Source organism: Urocitellus parryii, chromosome 4, assembly GCF_045843805.1.
Source record: "Urocitellus parryii isolate mUroPar1 chromosome 4, mUroPar1.hap1, whole genome shotgun sequence".
NCBI classification, from domain to species: Eukaryota; Metazoa; Chordata; class Mammalia; order Rodentia; family Sciuridae; genus Urocitellus; species Urocitellus parryii.
In genome coordinates this window covers 107,746,554-107,763,235 of record NC_135534.1, presented here as the reverse complement: position 1 = coordinate 107,763,235, position 16,682 = coordinate 107,746,554, and the positions used below count along the sequence as shown (strand labels likewise).

Genomic DNA, 16,682 nt, shown 5'->3' with positions numbered 1-16,682 from the left:
GGTCACATTGCACCTGTGAGATTGTGGGGGAAGTCACTGGCCTTCTCTGAGCTCATTTGTCTAATGATAAATAGACAATGACTGGACTATGTTTGGGGATAATAATGCCAGCTCTGCCTGTCTTCAGAGTTGTGAGATCAAATGAGGTAGCATATCCTTGAAGACTAGATGGATGGGAGACAGAAATGTAGAGGAAGGCCCTCGACCTCCATATGGGATGAAAATCTCTGGGCCACCTCCTTATTAGGTGACCCTCTCTGCTCAAGGCCTGCTGTCTCGGGCCTGCCTCAGCTCTTCCACTCTGGGAAGCTGTTTCCATGACCATGCCCAGGAACAAGCCTGTGCTCTGCAGCTACTTAGTGGCTTTGGTAAGAACTGGGGGTCGATGCGCCCTGGGCTGGGTTGAGAGCTGACTGGCAGGTCCCCTCAGCCACGTGGCTGCACTCTGGCATCTGTTCCACATTGGACAGCGTGCGGCTGTTTAGGTTCCTGAGCACTAGGGAAGGGGTCAGGGAGCCGACGTGACCAGTGCAAGCCCACTGCCTGAGCTGAGAAAGCAAGCGATGCTGTCTCTGGCAGGTCAGAGGGCACCATCAGTTGTAAAGCTGGCAGTCTTGTGAGCAACAAGGCATTTTCTTTCACTTGCTCTGGGTGAGGAGGCCACGTAGAAGAACTGACCCAACCAAGGCCCTCGTTTAATAACTAAGAACTCTGAGAGGCAGAGGGGTACGCTGACAATTTGGGATGAGAGGCTGATGAGGATCCTTCACAGCGGCTTCCTTTCAGTGCTGAGCCCTCTTCCCAATGTGCTCTGAAACACAGTAACCAAGCCGCCTGGGGCAGCTATGTAGGGCAGCACTGAATGGTGGCCTGTGGCAGAGAAGCCCATAGGACTCTGGCCTCTGAAACTATCTAGAAGAGGAATTTCCTGGGATGGGGTGAAGGGAGTTTATAGGTGGATGAAGTGGGCAATAGGCCCTAACTGTATGAATAGCAGAGAACTCTCTGGAAGGCAGGAGCCCAGAGAGAAGAAAATTAACATCCCTAGCTGACAAGTTCTCATCTCCCGGGCTTCTGCCCAGGCTGCCTGTGACTGTCCCTGCCAGGCCTATCCCTTCTTCTGGGGACAAGGGCCCAGTTCTCCATACTGACATAATCAGTGACTTCCTGGCAATGTCTGGTAATAGGTGAGATCAGGAGGTTTAAATCCCACAATTATTATTTATCAAGGGAAGTGAAGACTCCAGATTGGTAGGGGTGACTGTCCCAGCTACTACACAGCCCCAGAGGCAACTCCAGTACTTCTGTCTGACCTGCACCAATACCCAAGGATGGAAGCACCACCACTTTTCCTTTTCCTTGGCTTAAACAAGCCAAGAAGGAGGCAAGAAGACGGAGGCTGTAAGTCATGTAAGTGATAACTGCCAAACCTGCAGTGGATTTTTAAGAGAAGACCAAGACTTGTATTTTGTGAACTTTCATCTCTAATCCACATACCTATATTTTTCATTTCCACCATAACAGTCTAATAAAAATTATTAGTCTCGTATATTCATATAGAATTCTCAAGTTTTCAAAGAGTTTTCCCACCCATTGAATCATTTGTCCATTTCTGCATTTTCCCACACTTGCTGAGGTGGATGGGTCAAGCCCCAGAGGTAAGAGCAGGGCCAAAGCCTGAGAAAGCCAGGAGAAGGGGGGCATGGTGTGGCAGCGTCCTCCTGCAGGGATTTCCTGCTGCAGCATCAGATTTGCATAAATCTGCATATGCCTTAGTTGGCGCAGCCCCTTCAACCTCAGGTTTTGCCAGGTCAAGAAGTTATCTTTACTTTGCTGTGGGCCAGCAAGTGTTTTCTTGTCTCCTCTTCCTTCCAGTCTTGGCTCCTCTCTGTGTCCAGACCACGGAGGCAGAGAAAGGGGAAACAGAGAAGTGAGAGTGCACACGGGCCCCCACTCCCCACCTTGTGACCTGGCAGAAGTGACCTCAGCTCTGAGCGAGGGTCTGCTGAAGAGGCAAGGCTTCTGAACCTCCTCGGGGCTGCTAAGGTTCCTGCCTCCAGCAGCTGGGGCCAGCCTTATCTGAAGACTCCCATTGAGTCCCACCACCCCTTGAGACCTGGCCCTGTCCCATCCTGGGTCCTTACCAGACTCCACTAACACAGCGGGTGGATAAGGCGCGAGGGGCAATGGTGGAGCCCTGCTGCATGAAGCCCCCAACCGGAAACCAGAGGCTGTTGCCGAGAGAGTACTGGTTCACCAGGAGGTTGCACCGGCCCTGGGCACACGGGTGTGGGCTGTACCACTCGTAGGGCGTCAACCTGTGGGAGAAAAGGAACAGACTTCAGTGCCAGGGAGGATGGGCATGATTGGAGGGTGCTGGAGAGGCGGGAGGTGCTCTCCATTCTGGCCTCACCTCTCTGCCTCAGGACTGGGCCTTGTCACCTTGGGCCAGTCATTCCCCTTTGCTGGACTTGGATTTTTTCCCCATCCAAAAATAAAAAAATATAAAAATTAATGGAGTAGTTGGATTAAGTTGGTGGTTCTCAAATGCTTTTTCTTTAATTAAAAAAAAAAAAGCCATACTTTTAAACACTTTTTTTTCCTTCAAATAAATTCTGGTGCGGAACTTTCATATATAAAATAGATAAAAGTGGAGGCATCTGCCTGGAAGCTGAGAGTATCAGGGGCTGGGCCGTCTGGGAAGTCGCTTGTTCTCCACCTCAAGAAACTTAAGCTCCTATAGGACCATGGTTTGAAAACCCTCGCCCAGTTCTACCATTCTCAAACTCCAGACTTCATATTAGAGTCACCAAGAGGCTTGTTTAAACACAGATCACCAGGCCCTACCCCACAGCCTCTGAACCAGTAAATGTGGGTGGGGCCTAAGAATCTGCAAGTTCCCAGGTGATACTGACCCCCTCCAATTCAGAGTCTACACTGATAATAACCAGCTCACACTTGTGAGATGCAGCTTCCCAGGGCCCGGACCTGGAGATTCTAAGACACTGGGACTGGGGAATTCAAATGTTTAAAAGCTCCCTGTGTAACTCTGATGATCAGCTGGCTTTGGAATGGCTGCCTGAGAGCTATAGGTTTGAAACATTTTCTCTCTAAAATCTTACCCAAAAGTACAATATATAAGAAATAAAAGTCCAGTGGATCTGGATGAAGAAACATTAGGGCCCCAGAGCTCTGGCTGCCCCCAGAGTCTGTGGTAGGTCCCAAGGGCCTTTGCATTCCATAGAACCCTGTTTGCAAACCACTACCTTAGGATAGAATATTCTGGGCTAGTTTATTGTGTGTGTGTGTGTGTGTGTGTGTGTGTGTGTGCGCGCGTGGGCTTGCTCATGTGTGTGTACATGTGCGTGTGTGTATGTTTACGCTGTATGGACAGACTCTATGGATAGCCCTTTAATACATTTTTGTTATGTTTTGTCCATGCAGGATCCTGGGGTCAGTGAGTGGGAGTGGGGCAAGGAAGAAGGGTGACATAGCCTCCCAGGGAGCTTTAGCTTCCTCTGGCATGGTGTGGCAGGCTTGTGTGTGCATGTCTGGTAACCAAGCCCCAAGACCCTTTTCAGGGCCCTGGAGGTGACCTGAGAGCTGTGGCGTGCTCTCAGGGGCTCAGTCACCGAGAGCATCACAGAGCGCGGCGCTGGCTCCACCGACAGCTTCCTAACGGCGGCAGCAGACAGCGCTGCGAAATGGAGAGCGGAGTGTCAGACAGTGTGTGAGCTCCCGCGCCTTGCCAGCTGTCACTGACAACAGATACTTGACAGTGGCAATGCCTACAGGCCCAAGAGGGGTAGGTGGCACCCGAGCAGCAACTCAGCCGCCTCTACCAGGCTGTAAGCAGGGCCATTCTTGGTCGGGTTGGATCTTCTGGCCCAGAAGGCTTTCCCAATCATGGCCTTATCTCCCTGGGAAAAGCACTGACAGGGTAAGACAACTCATCTTGGGCAGGATGGGAACTGTGCTGAGGTTAGGCACACTGAGATTCTTTAGGCCTCAGGACCCCGTAACCGCCTGTCCTAAGTGGAAAGAGCATGTTCCCCTTGATCCTGGGAACAAACACACCCATGGGGAAGACCCCAGCCTGCAGAGGTGGGATGCACATTAGTGGCCCAGTGCTGTGGGATGGAGGCAAAGGAGTCCACTGAAAAGACACTTGCAATAGAGCCTCCATTGAATTTCTAGGAGCTCATCCTGAACTATTCTCCACTCCCTCCATTGCAGTAGGCTGAATAGACAGTGAGCACTTGAGTGAGTGGCCTAGGGCCACTAGGGCTTGTTCCACTTCTGGATATAATTTGGCTCTCCTGAAGCCCAGGCTGGCTCAACAGGCCGTAAGCTCAGAGAGAAACAACCCTCTCTGCACATTCTCAGTAGGACATAGCTTGGGATGCCCTTAGGTGTCTCTGTAGGGCTAGAGGCAGCCCCTGGCTTCTGAGGAGAGGGGAGGGATTATCCTCCCCAACTGCTGATCTGAACCATTTGTTTCCACTCAACATTAACTGCAAATGCTTCCCTCCATCCTGTCCTCTTGCGCCTGCCACCCTCTATGGTTCTTATTGAACAGAACAGCTGTGTTTTCAGGGGCAGATTCAGGCTCTGTGCAGAGGAAGTATTCTCCCTGGCCTATGTCACTGCAGCCTCCAGTCCCCCCGACTCTGAATTTGCAGGATCTGTTTCTTGTCATTCCGCACTTTGTGGTGGATTCTGGCAAGGATTGATGTCAGGGCAGCCAAATGCATAGTACTTAATCAGAGTGATCTTCCTGCCACCTTCTCCCCTCCTCCCTTTCCTAAATCTCCTACACAAGCAGGGGGCCAGAGACCAGACAGCAGGAGGGGACAAGAGTCAGGGGTGTAGAAACAAATCCAGACGAGCTCACCTGTCTGCACTGTGCAAGTCAGGGAACACACAGGAAGATGGATGGGTGGGTAGCGGGAGGTCGACAGCTGGGCAGAGAGCATTTCAGGCCCCGAGTCCCTCTCCCAGTCCCCTAGTTTGGCAGCAAGGTCCTCTTAACCACCCATCTCCTCCTCCCAACCCCCCACCCCATGCAGTTTCCAGAGGTGGACACGAGGTGGCGGTGTGAGGACAGGGAAGGGGAACGGATAGTACCGAGCCACGAGGAAGAGGACACAGCTGACAGCCAGATAGGCTAGGAGCATGAAGAGCCAGACACCGGGAGAAAAGGGGTCCAGGAAGGAGAAATAGCCGGGTCTGCGTCCCTAGAAATGGAGATGAAAACAAGATTCACCATACACATTCAGTCAAAATGGCCCTTGGGCAGGGCAGCGCAGAGGGTATGGCGTGTGTAGATTTGGCCCCAAATTTCTTTGGTTTCTGGGTGATTAGTTTAAATGATACATTGGGATAAAGGGTTAGTGGGGGCCTCTCCAGAACACCTCCCACTCTAAATTCAGCAGACGAAACAGAACAACAGCTTGAGCATATCACTTTTTATGCTTTGTACCAGGAGAGTGGACCAGCCCCCAGTGCCACTCAATACTGTCTGTGTGCACTGGCTCAGACAGCACCTGTGGGCAGAAATGAAAACTGGATGCCAGCTCCCTGTCATTTTTTGCAAGAAAGCAAACTGGAATAAAAAGAATGGAGTTAAGCTGTCTGCCTTGCCTTTAGCTGTGTGGCCTTGGGCAAGTCCCTGATGGTCTCTGGGCGTGGCTGGAGCTGGGATAGATCAGAACCAACTCACTGGTGGCCTATGAACCACATATAGCCCGTGGACTTGTTTGCTTATTTGTTGACCTAGCAGTGTTTCATTTTGTATTAGTTGCCAGTATTAAACGATTAGGAGATTTCACATAAATAGCTAGATTTCACATATCTAAGAACAAACAACACGGGAGATCTAGCAGCACTGGAGCTGAACGGTGCTGCCACTGTAGACGGCGTGTCGTCTCTAGCTCCTGCCTGATGACTTGATCCTGTGCCAGGCTTGCTTCTTCCATTTACTATGGAACCACTGGACTAGATGTCCCCTAAGGACCATTCTAAATGGAAAATGCTATGCTTTCATGATCTCAGGAGTCCGGGATGTCAGTCCACAGATAGGACTGGAAATCAGTGTTAAGCTCAGGTATTCTATGAACAGATGAGCTTTCAACCTCAAGATCATATCTGTCGTGGTAACAACCTGCCATCAATATCCAAGTGTGTCATTTTTACCCTGGGGTCCTCTGAAACACAAATGGGAACCATCTATGCCAATACTGAGCCGAAATCAACCAGCTCTCAAAGCTTGCATTATTCACAAGAGGCCAGAAGAAGCTGAGAAACTCCAAGTGACAATACTTGTCCCATTAGTCACATGTGTGGCAGGTGGGAGACAGTTGTGCCCGATCCTTCTGTCTTTACACAGCCCCAGTCATGGGTGATTTTCACCTTCTCTTGTGGATGGTTTTTCATTCCTTTTCAGAGTGCCAGTGGGCACATTCCTGAATCAACTCAGGAACAGTTTACTTTATCCTTTGGGACAACAGACCAGAGGGGGTACAGAGAAGACATCAATAACTCATCCTTGCCAATGGGGCAGCCTTTCTTGGGTTTTGTGGCCTTTTAGCAATGCGACAGGGACATCTCAGGTGGTCTTTCTCAAACTGGTTTTCTTTCACAGTATGGCTTAGGCCAGAGAACAGCCCTTTGGAGCAAATTGCAATTATCTTCCTTGTAGTGCATGCACAGGCCACTCAGGTCATCTACTGGGAAAATGAAATAATTTGAGGGACAAGTCCCACTAACTAAGGGAAGGGAATAGGAGAGGAATGGGGAGAAGATCACGTGAGCATGTCTGATCCCACCATTACATAAATCCTCTAACAGAAAGTAAGGGACTCAAGAGCAGCAGACTCAGGGTCCCTGCTTGGTCATGCTGGTGTCCATCATGGGCTGTGTCTTCTTCATCATACCAAGAGCCAGTGTCAGGCACAGAAAAACACAGACAGTACAGAAGGCATAGGCAGAGTCTGGAAGGGGACAAAGGATCTGTTCCTGTCTGAGCTCCTACTGAAGCATAAATCACTAGCTGGTCTACTCCTGGGGTCCCTCTTAACCCCAGACTTTCTTGGGGAAAATGTGTGTGAATCCCATGTTCCCTGTCACTCAGGACTATTTCACTTTGTATCTCTCAGCTGAGAAATATCCAGGAAGGAAAAAAACCCCATCTTTTATTGTTGTTTTCTGAATCTGAAACCCCATTAGATGCTCAATGTCAGAAATCTATACCTGATTATATCACAATGAGTGAAATTGAGGAAAATGACAACACTATTTAAAGCTGCCATATTTGGTTATGGGTGATAAGGAATGATGCACAGCCGTGAGAAAAAATCTTGGAGACTAAAGTTATAAAACAGAACATCACACAAACAAGGACCAAGACACAAACACAGCTCCGCCAGGAACGTATCAGTCCTGTTGGCAAGGCAATATCTGATTCCACATGTGATTGTCTGACGCCAACCAGAAGAGGAAGGACTGGGCAGTCATTTGAGATTTGGGTCTGGGGTTGTTACAGCCTTGGCTCAGGCCATTGAGACGATGCCAAAGAGAAGTGCGCTTCTTGCAGGACTCTGAATGCCTACCATTTTTTTTCTATGTGGTGCTTTAGATTGCTTCCTTCCCCAAGGACACCTGAGTTACCAGCACTTGGAGCAAATCAGGTGTCACATGCCATAGGCATTTCTTCCAAATAATAGTTTTTCCTGAACCCCAAGGATGTATGATGGTGATGCTTTTCTTCTGAAGAACTCAAAAATGCTTCCCTATGTTTTCTTGATTTAAACACCCAATTTTCCATACTGACAGATGGAAGAACTGAGTCCCAGGGAGGTTAAGTGTCGTGCTCCAACAACTGGTGATGGCTTCAATTTCTCTGGTTCTCGTTCATCAAGCTGTGCCATACTCTTTTCATTCAAATGGCAGCTGTATCAAATCTTTCTCTCCTTTTAATTTTGCAACTTGTTCCAATAAACTCCCTAATTAATCCCACACCTTCCCCCAGTGCCAGCAGAATCCCAACCTATTTTATCTGAACCCCTTGAAGTAGTCGTGTTATTTATTTATACTCATCATCATTTACTGTGACTCTGTTGTATTTATAGACATTTGTATTGATTTCTACAATCAATATAACTGCTGACTACAAGTTGGGCTAGTTCCTTCTGGTGAATACAACCACTTTGGAGGTAGATAAGTGGTGTTTTATATAGATAAATAGATGATATAGATATATGCCTCAATGTCAAGGACAGATCAAGCCTGGCTGGCAGAATTGAATATTAGATGGCAGCAAAATTAGAACCAGTTCCCTAGCTTTTGAACTGTGGTTCAGACTGACCACATCAGAGTCAGCATCCTTGATGCTCTTTGATGATGGGAGAGACCCAAAGGGCTGGTCACCCACAGACCATGATTCTGGTGTGTTCCGGTCCTTTGATAACAATGTAGTAGTGGGGCTGCCTGTAGAGCTGAGAGGCACTAAACTCCTCTTACATGTTAAAAATTCCTTCTCTCCTTAAAACAAATTCTGTTAACCCACTGTTACCTTGCTCTATCTGTACTAGAGGAAATGGTATTGTGGTAAAAGTGCAATCACTTTTCTCAGAGTCTGGACCAAAGCTATGGGCCTAGAACTGGGTAAAGCAGGGCAGGTGGTGAATTAAAACACAGACTCTGGAGCCAGACTGCCCAGGACTGAATCCTTGCTCTGCCACTTCCAAGTTGTATGATGTTGGACAAGCTGCCTAACCTCCTGATCTGTTCCCTCTTCTGTAACATGAGGGTAGTGATAAAACCTACCTGGGGTGGTTCTGAGGATGAAGTAAGTTACCATGTGGTGAGGTGTACATGCGTGTCTGCTTCCCTTGTATCTAATGGCAGCTGGGAGTAACTTAGAAGGGGAAGAGGGTATGTGATCAAGGAGGGAACGTCCTTTTATACTCAGGCATTCCTCAATGAACAAAAATACTATCTCCTGCCCTAGGGTGACACTAAAAATCCTTGAGGGACAAATGTCATCTGGCTACAGTCATTTCCCATAATTCCTGGAGTTTATATGAGTTGTAAAACATGGATCATGGGGGTTCCCCTAGGGCTCTCTGGGGAAGCAATTGGGGCAATTGCAGAATTTCTTCTGGAAGAATGGCTTTTAACAACCAACATTTACAACTCTGTTCCATCTCAGCCTTCCCCAAAAAACTCACCAGCACAGTGGGTCAGACCTGCAGCTGCTCTGTTGGATCTGTGTAAGGGCTATGTTGCCCAGTTTCCTACACAAAAACTAATGATATCAACTCTCTTTCTTCCCTGTGCTCTGTCCCCTCCCCAGCATATCAATGACAGAGGGTTGTCACGTCTGTCATGTGATTTTTGACTTTAGTTCTAAATGGTAATTTATAGAGAGGTTTCCTGTTAGATAGTCAACTTCCAATAGTGGTCAATGGTCAACAAAATACTCTCTAGGGCTGAAGAGGGAAAAAAACAGTCTCTCCATGACGCTTGGGAGACGTGGAAGAGGGTAATTCTCAACCCACTGCAGGAACCCACAGACAGCCTGCCCAAAGGAGTTGGCAATGAATCGCCTTGTGTATTTCAGTTTAGCATGCACTCACCCTGGACTCCAAGAGGAGAAAGGAAAGCAAACAATTAATTCCTCTCCACCTATAACACCCAGATGGCTTGTTGCCTACACATGACCCACAAGCTACCATATCCCAGTTTTCACTTTGCTGGTCGGGAATCTAATGTGAGGAGACCTATGTTCTCATCCTGGCACCAACCTTGACTTGCTGAGTGGTCCTTGGTAAGCCACTTGACATGTTTGGGTGTCATTTTCTTCTTCCGTAAAATAGAGCGCCATGATCCCCATGAATGGAGAATGTGAGGATTACTAAACTAACGCTGATAAGACACCTTGAGCTTCTTGAGAGAGAAGCACTTAATAAATAACCAATATTAAAATGATTATACATTCAGGGATCTATATTTCCATTAGACGGGCTATCGTGTTACTTAGCGTTAAGGAATAGAACACTATTCATTTTCTATTTCCTTATAACAGAGTATTAAGGAGTATTAGAAATGATTCACTGGTTTACTTAGCACTGTTCTCCATTTTCCTAGACAGTCTTTCTGAAATGAAACAGACCTTCTTGGAAAAACGAGTCATATATCCACCAAATGCCGTAATTAATTTAATGTTGGCATTTATTTCTCTCTCACTTTTTAATCACTGTCTGATTTTTATTTTTTAACTTTCTTGAGAGAGAAAAGTCTAGCTGTAAGTTAAGAAGAGTGAGAACATTTTCCGTTGCTTAATCAAAGATAGAATAGGATGCTGGTTGGTATAGAGGGGAAATGGTCAGCTCATATTTTTTAGTGAATTTCCAATGCTCTGGCTGGACTGGGACCTGACATAGAATCATAGATAGTGTCCTCCAATAGGAAAGGACTTATTTTTTTAAAGATCATCCAATGCATGTCCTTGACACTGAAAGAAAAGTACCCGTTAGCCATGGACCCACTTCCTGCACACAGGTAGCTGGAAACATCGAGGACGTAAGAGACAGAAAACCTGGCACGCCTGTGCTGCCTCTCCTCTTCCACTGCACTGGCTGGGCTCATGGAGCCTCAGACTCCTGTAAAATGGGAATCACACTATCTGCTTTGAAGCATTGCTGCAATAAACTAGAGTGTATATGTGGAAATGTATCAAAAGTAACAGCCGCTGGTCAACACAAAAAATATCTTAGACATACACAGGCTCCCTGAAGATGCCAAGACTAAATTATTCAGAAGAGATTGATCCATTTGGGGGTTGTATGGGCCAAACGTTGACTCCCAGGGTGGTTCTGGCACATTCTAAGGATGCCTTGCTACGGCAGTCACGGTGTGCTTGAGGAATACAAACTTATTTTAATATTAGTCTGGGCAAAACATCATTAGGCAAATTGCTGCAGCAGGAGGGGGAAAAGACAGAAAATTGCATGATATACTCTGATGTCAAGTATAAATGTTTTTATTTTCCCATGCTCTTCTCCCCTCCATTCACACAGATATTTGAGAGCTCACAGTATGCAGCAACATCATAAAACCCTCGAAAGCAAAATGCCCTTGGAGTTATACGGCAAGACCAGATACTGAGCTTCTCAGTAAGAACTAAGCTCATTTGCCAGGGAAATAAAGACTCTTGAACTTTGTAGATCCTATCACCTGACTCCCATCCTTGGAGTCAACTGGGAGACACCCCAGATTCCAAAGGCTGAGCCATCTACATATGGCCTAGAAGCACATCTGGCCCCCACCAAGGACCCTGATACCTTCTCAGGTGGAGATTGTGCTGTACGCAGGGCATGTAGGTGTTGTAATGCGCTCAGGTGGCAACTATGGCCAGGCTTGAGCAGAAGAGGGATCTGCCTCCCATCTCTTCTTATTGTCAAGACCATTGAGGGTAAAGACCAAAAAGAAAAAGATCATCTATTTAGGGCCTTCATCTTGCTTCCTAGAATACTGGCCCCACAGGATCCCCTAATAGAAACCCAGGTTGTTGGGGCTCAGTGCTCTGCCCAACAGGAGCCAAGAGTAAAGGATGGAGCTCGGTGACCTCAGAGTCCCTAGATTCAGGACCTGCCAGCCATTTCTTCCTTCCTTCCTTCCTTTCATACCTATCCAGTAAACACTGAAGGTTTAGGATGATTACATTTTTCATATCAAAAATACAAAAATCTGTAGTCTGACAAGGGGCTACCTACACTTTGATGTTCGTCCCACTGAGTCGACAGTTCAGGTTAGAGATTAGGAGACCTGAAGCGCGCTTGAGAACTACCTAGGAGGTGACATGAGAGGTGAGGACAGGGCAGGACGATCTGGGGTACTGGACGGAGATGTCATTACTGGAAGGGGGTTCAGGGTGGAGGAGGAGGGTCATGTTTGAGTACACTGAATGCAGTTTGTGATGCTATTTTTTTTTGGGGGGGAGGAGCAGTCTATGAGACCCAGGTGGATAGCTACAGTAATGAGTGAGAAATATACTCCTGGAATTGAGGGGTGAGGCTGGGGTGGGTCACAGATGAGTCGTGGGTGAGATTATCCAGGGGGAGGGAGACAGAAGAGAGAGAAGAGGAAGAAAAAGAAATACCCCATTTGATTCAAATGTATGATATGTCAAGATCATTGTACTGTCATGTGTAACTAATAAAAATAAAAAATAAAAAAATAAACAAAAAAAATAAATAAATAGAAAATTATATAGGGGGAAAAAAGAAAAGAAAAAGGAATCAACCAAAATGATAAGGAGGCATGAGGGACTCCAGGAGAAAATGGTGACTTGGATGCTAAGAACAGAGAGTTTTTAAAAGCAGGACATATCAACAGGGACAAATACCAAACCCAGACTCCTCAGCTGGGCTGTCAAGTAGCAGGGCGTAGGTGGTAAAGGGAGCAAAACATTTTTCTTATTTTGGTCCTAGAGATGTCTCCTCAGAAAGAGAGATTATAACCTGATGTGGGGAAGAAGGAAAGTATCACATAATCAACTCTTAATGATCTATGTTCATGGAAAAGCCCAGATAACTTTAGATTGTTGGAAATTCACAAATTACTTCTGGTTATCTTTACATTCAGAGACACACTTGCCATCACTTATGATTTGGGAGGCTTTGTCAATAATTCTTAACTAGGAATTATATTATGTAATAACATATGCAGGTAACGGGCCATGACATGGGACCCCATTAATATATAAAATGTTTATGCTTTTGTGCATCAGTTTAAAATTAAGTGATTAAAAATAATTCTTCACAAGGCATTTCACTTTGAGTTAATGATTTCTACTTTTGCACAGGGGATTGATTGCCACCAGATGCTCACGTTTTGGTGACGACTGCTCATCAGTCAGGTAAGTTCATAGATAGAGAAGTGAGAGAGAAATTCTATATTCTTAGAAATGATAAACAAAATTAAGCACATTTTTCATTCCAAGATAACCATCAATTAGAGAAAATTCACAAAATAATAAATACCCAGTACTTGGTTTTAATTTCCATAGCACTATCACACTGGAGACGGCCTCTCCATGTAGTTTTTGATCTAGGCTCTCGGGGTGGACTCCACCCATCTACACTTCAGCATTAGCGATTCCTGAGGAGACCTCTTTGGGTCAGATATAGCAAAGTTCATCTTGGACTCACTCTCACCAGGATCACCAGTAGATACAGGAACATTCTCTCTCGAGCTGACTTTTTGGTTCTCTCTAAGCACAGTGCCTCACACACAGAATGTACTCGATAAATATTTGTTGAATAAATGCATAAACTGTCAGTTCTGTTCAGTGTAAGCTGTTCATTCCAGTGCTCATATTTTGCTCAGTTTGGCCCTGTTATAAATCAGATCTGAGCAGCCATGTGGCATACTGGGGCCTCCAAGGGGAGGCCAGAGGAGGGAGGAATCCAGGCCACGCTGGGGAACTGTACCAGAACCAATGGGAGACATAACTATATTTATATCTATATCTATATGTATATCATATCATATCATATGATATCATATCATATCATATCATATCATATCTATCTATCTATCTATCTATCTATCTACCTACCTACCTACCTAGCTCACATGTTGGGGGAGCTGCTAAGTCCAAAAGGTGAATATATCTGAATGGGCAGGATGTCCATGTTATTGCCTTGGGTCAGAATTTTTTTCTCCAGGAAACCTGAGTTCTTTGCCTTTCACTGCCTTCAATTTATGGGATGAGGCCACTCACAGTATTGAAGGTAACCTCCTTTACTTAAAGCAGTTCACTGTCGACATTAATTACACTACAAAATACCTTCACAGCAATGCCTACTTGACACATAAAACTTAATATCCCAGGAACTAATACAGCAGGGTGGTCTTGAAAAAGGCTGTGCATCTCCATGTCTTTTGGATGTTCCCTCAGGGCCAAGTGTAGGGAGGAGGAACCTCAAACCAAGGTGCTGGTTGGAAAATTGCAGGAGGAGTAATGACAGGGGGACAGTGACCGAAGCACTGTTCTGGAGCTGGGAGGCCTCACCCTAGCCTTGCCCTGGATCAGCTGCAAGTGACACTCTGGCTCCCTTATCTTCGAGTCAGGGATTATGGTACCTGCCTCCCTCTTCAGAGAACGGCTCTGAGAACCACATGAAGAAGGATGTGCAAAACATGAGGGTGGCAGGCTGGGGTCACAGAGAGAGCACGGGCTGGAGTCACTCTGTCCTTGGGTTTGTACCCTACCCTTTGCCTTATTAGCATGTGTCCTTGTCCTGGTTTTTAAACTAATCCCATCTCAGTTTTCTCATTTCTAAAATAAGAACAACACAACTGTGCACATTTCCTGGGACCATCAAAACGAAGTATCCAAACTGACTGGCTTAAAATAACAGAAATCTTTCACTTCAAAGTTCTAGAGGCCAGAAGGCCAAAGCCAAGGCATCATTAGAGCCAGGCTCCCCATGCAGGCTCTAGGGGAGGAATCTTCTGGTGGTTTCTGGCAACCCTGGGTGCTCCTTGGCTTATAGACACACCACTCCCATCTCTGCCTTTGAATTCTCCCCTATGTATCTGTGTCCAAATTTTCCTCATCTTATAAGAACACCCTTCATTGGATTAGGGCCCATGGAAATCCAGTATGATCTTCACTTGATAACATTTGCAATGACTCTATTTCCAAATAAGGTCACATTCACAGGTCCTGGAGCTAAGACTTCACCATGCATTTCAAGGGGAGACAATTCAACCCATGTCACAGGCACCTGGTAGACTCTTGGGGACATAGAAGGTACTCCACAAATGGGAACTATCATCAGTAAGAAAGACAAGAGGAGGACATTGGCTGGGAGGGATCCAAATGCACCTGACTGCACAAAAACAAACATCAATAACAGCCTGACTGTGAAATCTTTGCCTTTCTTTCTGTCTTAGCCTGTGGAGTTTGAGATTTCAATGGCATCACTTCTTCCAGATGATCTGGTCATCTTTCCCAGGTCAGGTGGTAACCATGAAGGACACTGAGGCCCAGCACAGAACATCACTCAACTGAACAGTGGGCCTGTTGCATGGGCTCCATGACAGGAGATGACCCTCCTAGAGAAACCTGGGAACAGCTCCTGATGCCTCAACAGCTGCAGCGGTGGGATCCACTGGGGGTGCAAACCTCCTCTTTCTCTAGGGCTGGGGTCACTTCAGCAGGCATGCAGTCCTTTCCTGTTGGCCAGCCTCTTGGTGCCAGGCTATGTTCAGAAATATGCATAGAAACTGAAGTATGCACACCAAAAACTGACTAGAGAGCTGGGGAAATCCATGTAGCCACACACTTGGAGCCAGTGTGGATGAAAAGAGGAGAGAAAGGCTCTTCTGGTCCAGTTTGGTAAACTAGATAAAGACAGCTATTTGCTGGGAGCACAACAATTGCCCACTTGATAGAAATGACCCAGCCAGTCATGATGGATATCAGGGATCATGTCCATCCTTGGCCACTTATTGGTGTGTTCTCATACACTCATTTTGATGCTCACTCTAGCTAACCTAGCCAGAGAAATCTTTCTGTGTGGGCATGGGGGAGGGGGTATGGTGCAGAAGACAAGGTAAAAATGACATTAGATATTTGCTCTTTATGCATCAATAAGAATAATCAGAAGAGGAAGAAGTCTGTATTCCCTAACCAGACACAATGCTCAGAATGAACACAAGTGGATCTGGGAATCGAAGGAATCTTTGAGAAGGTTGGGGTGACTTATCTAGGCTTCAGGCCCTGCCCCCCGGAGAAAGAAGTGTGACTGACAGAGACAGTCACCGACAGACTATGCACCAAGTGCTACCAGATTACTCTCTTGGTCATCCCTATTCATGAGCCATTTTTACTGGAAAGCTCACAAGTGTGACTTTTCCATCCCTCCTGGTTGCAAGTTCTCACAGCTGATGGAGGAAAAAATAGCCCAGCACATTTGCATTTAAATCTCAAAATCTAAATATTTCTGTGAGTCACTCATTATTACCATATAACTCAGTGTTTGCATGCAAATAACTTTAATGACATAAATGCTTATAAAATAAGTCTCTTACCATATGAACTCGGTAAAGAATGCTAATTCCCAGCGTCATGAATGGCTTAGAGAAATCAATCACCTTCTCACGTTCGGCTGTGATGGTGAGGCCTGCCACAGCCAGATCTGCTTTCTGAAAGGAACAGAGAGATCCCATCAGCGGGGTAGCCACGTGAGGTGAGGTGGGGCATGGGGACTTGTGACTAGAGGCTGTCCCCGAGGAGAGGGTACTCAGTCTGGCTTCCTGGCTTGGGGAGAAGCCAGCATAGCCCAGATCCAAACAATCACCCTGGAAAGGACAGGATGTTGAAGCCGTGGCTTGTGTCCATTCCTGGTTAGAGCCCTCTAAACACACAGGTGATTTAGAAGCAGGAGGATCACTGCTAGACTGTTCTGCCCTGAGGAGGGGCTCAGGAGGGGAGAACTGGCAGATAGGCTCTGGAGTTCTCCGCACTGAATAATTTTTATTCCCCTTATTCACTTGTCCAGTCAACACAACTTCACGGAGTGCCTTTGGCAGGTGAGATACTTCAACAGGGAGAGTCACAGTGAGAGGTAAAAATGCCAGGAACACAGGCATCTGAAACAGTCTAA

At 46.5% G+C, this 16,682-nt stretch overlaps 1 protein-coding gene across 4 annotated transcripts in view; it reads right to left on the bottom strand.

Moving 5' to 3' along the window:
* Grik4 (glutamate ionotropic receptor kainate type subunit 4) overlaps window positions 1–16,682 on the bottom strand; it is a 281,673-nt gene that overhangs the window by 20,393 nt on the left and 244,598 nt on the right. For 3 of the 4 annotated variants that reach the window (XM_026403467.2, XM_077797753.1, XM_077797751.1), the window contains 3 exons: window positions 16,108–16,221; window positions 5,128–5,237; window positions 2,145–2,318 (listed from right to left, as the gene is read on the bottom strand). In XM_026403467.2, the coding sequence (XP_026259252.2) occupies window positions 2,145–2,318; window positions 5,128–5,237; window positions 16,108–16,221 (398 nt within the window). The remainder of the gene's footprint in view (window positions 1–2,144; window positions 2,319–5,127; window positions 5,238–16,107; window positions 16,222–16,682) is intronic. The other variant, XM_077797752.1, reaches the window with a different exon arrangement.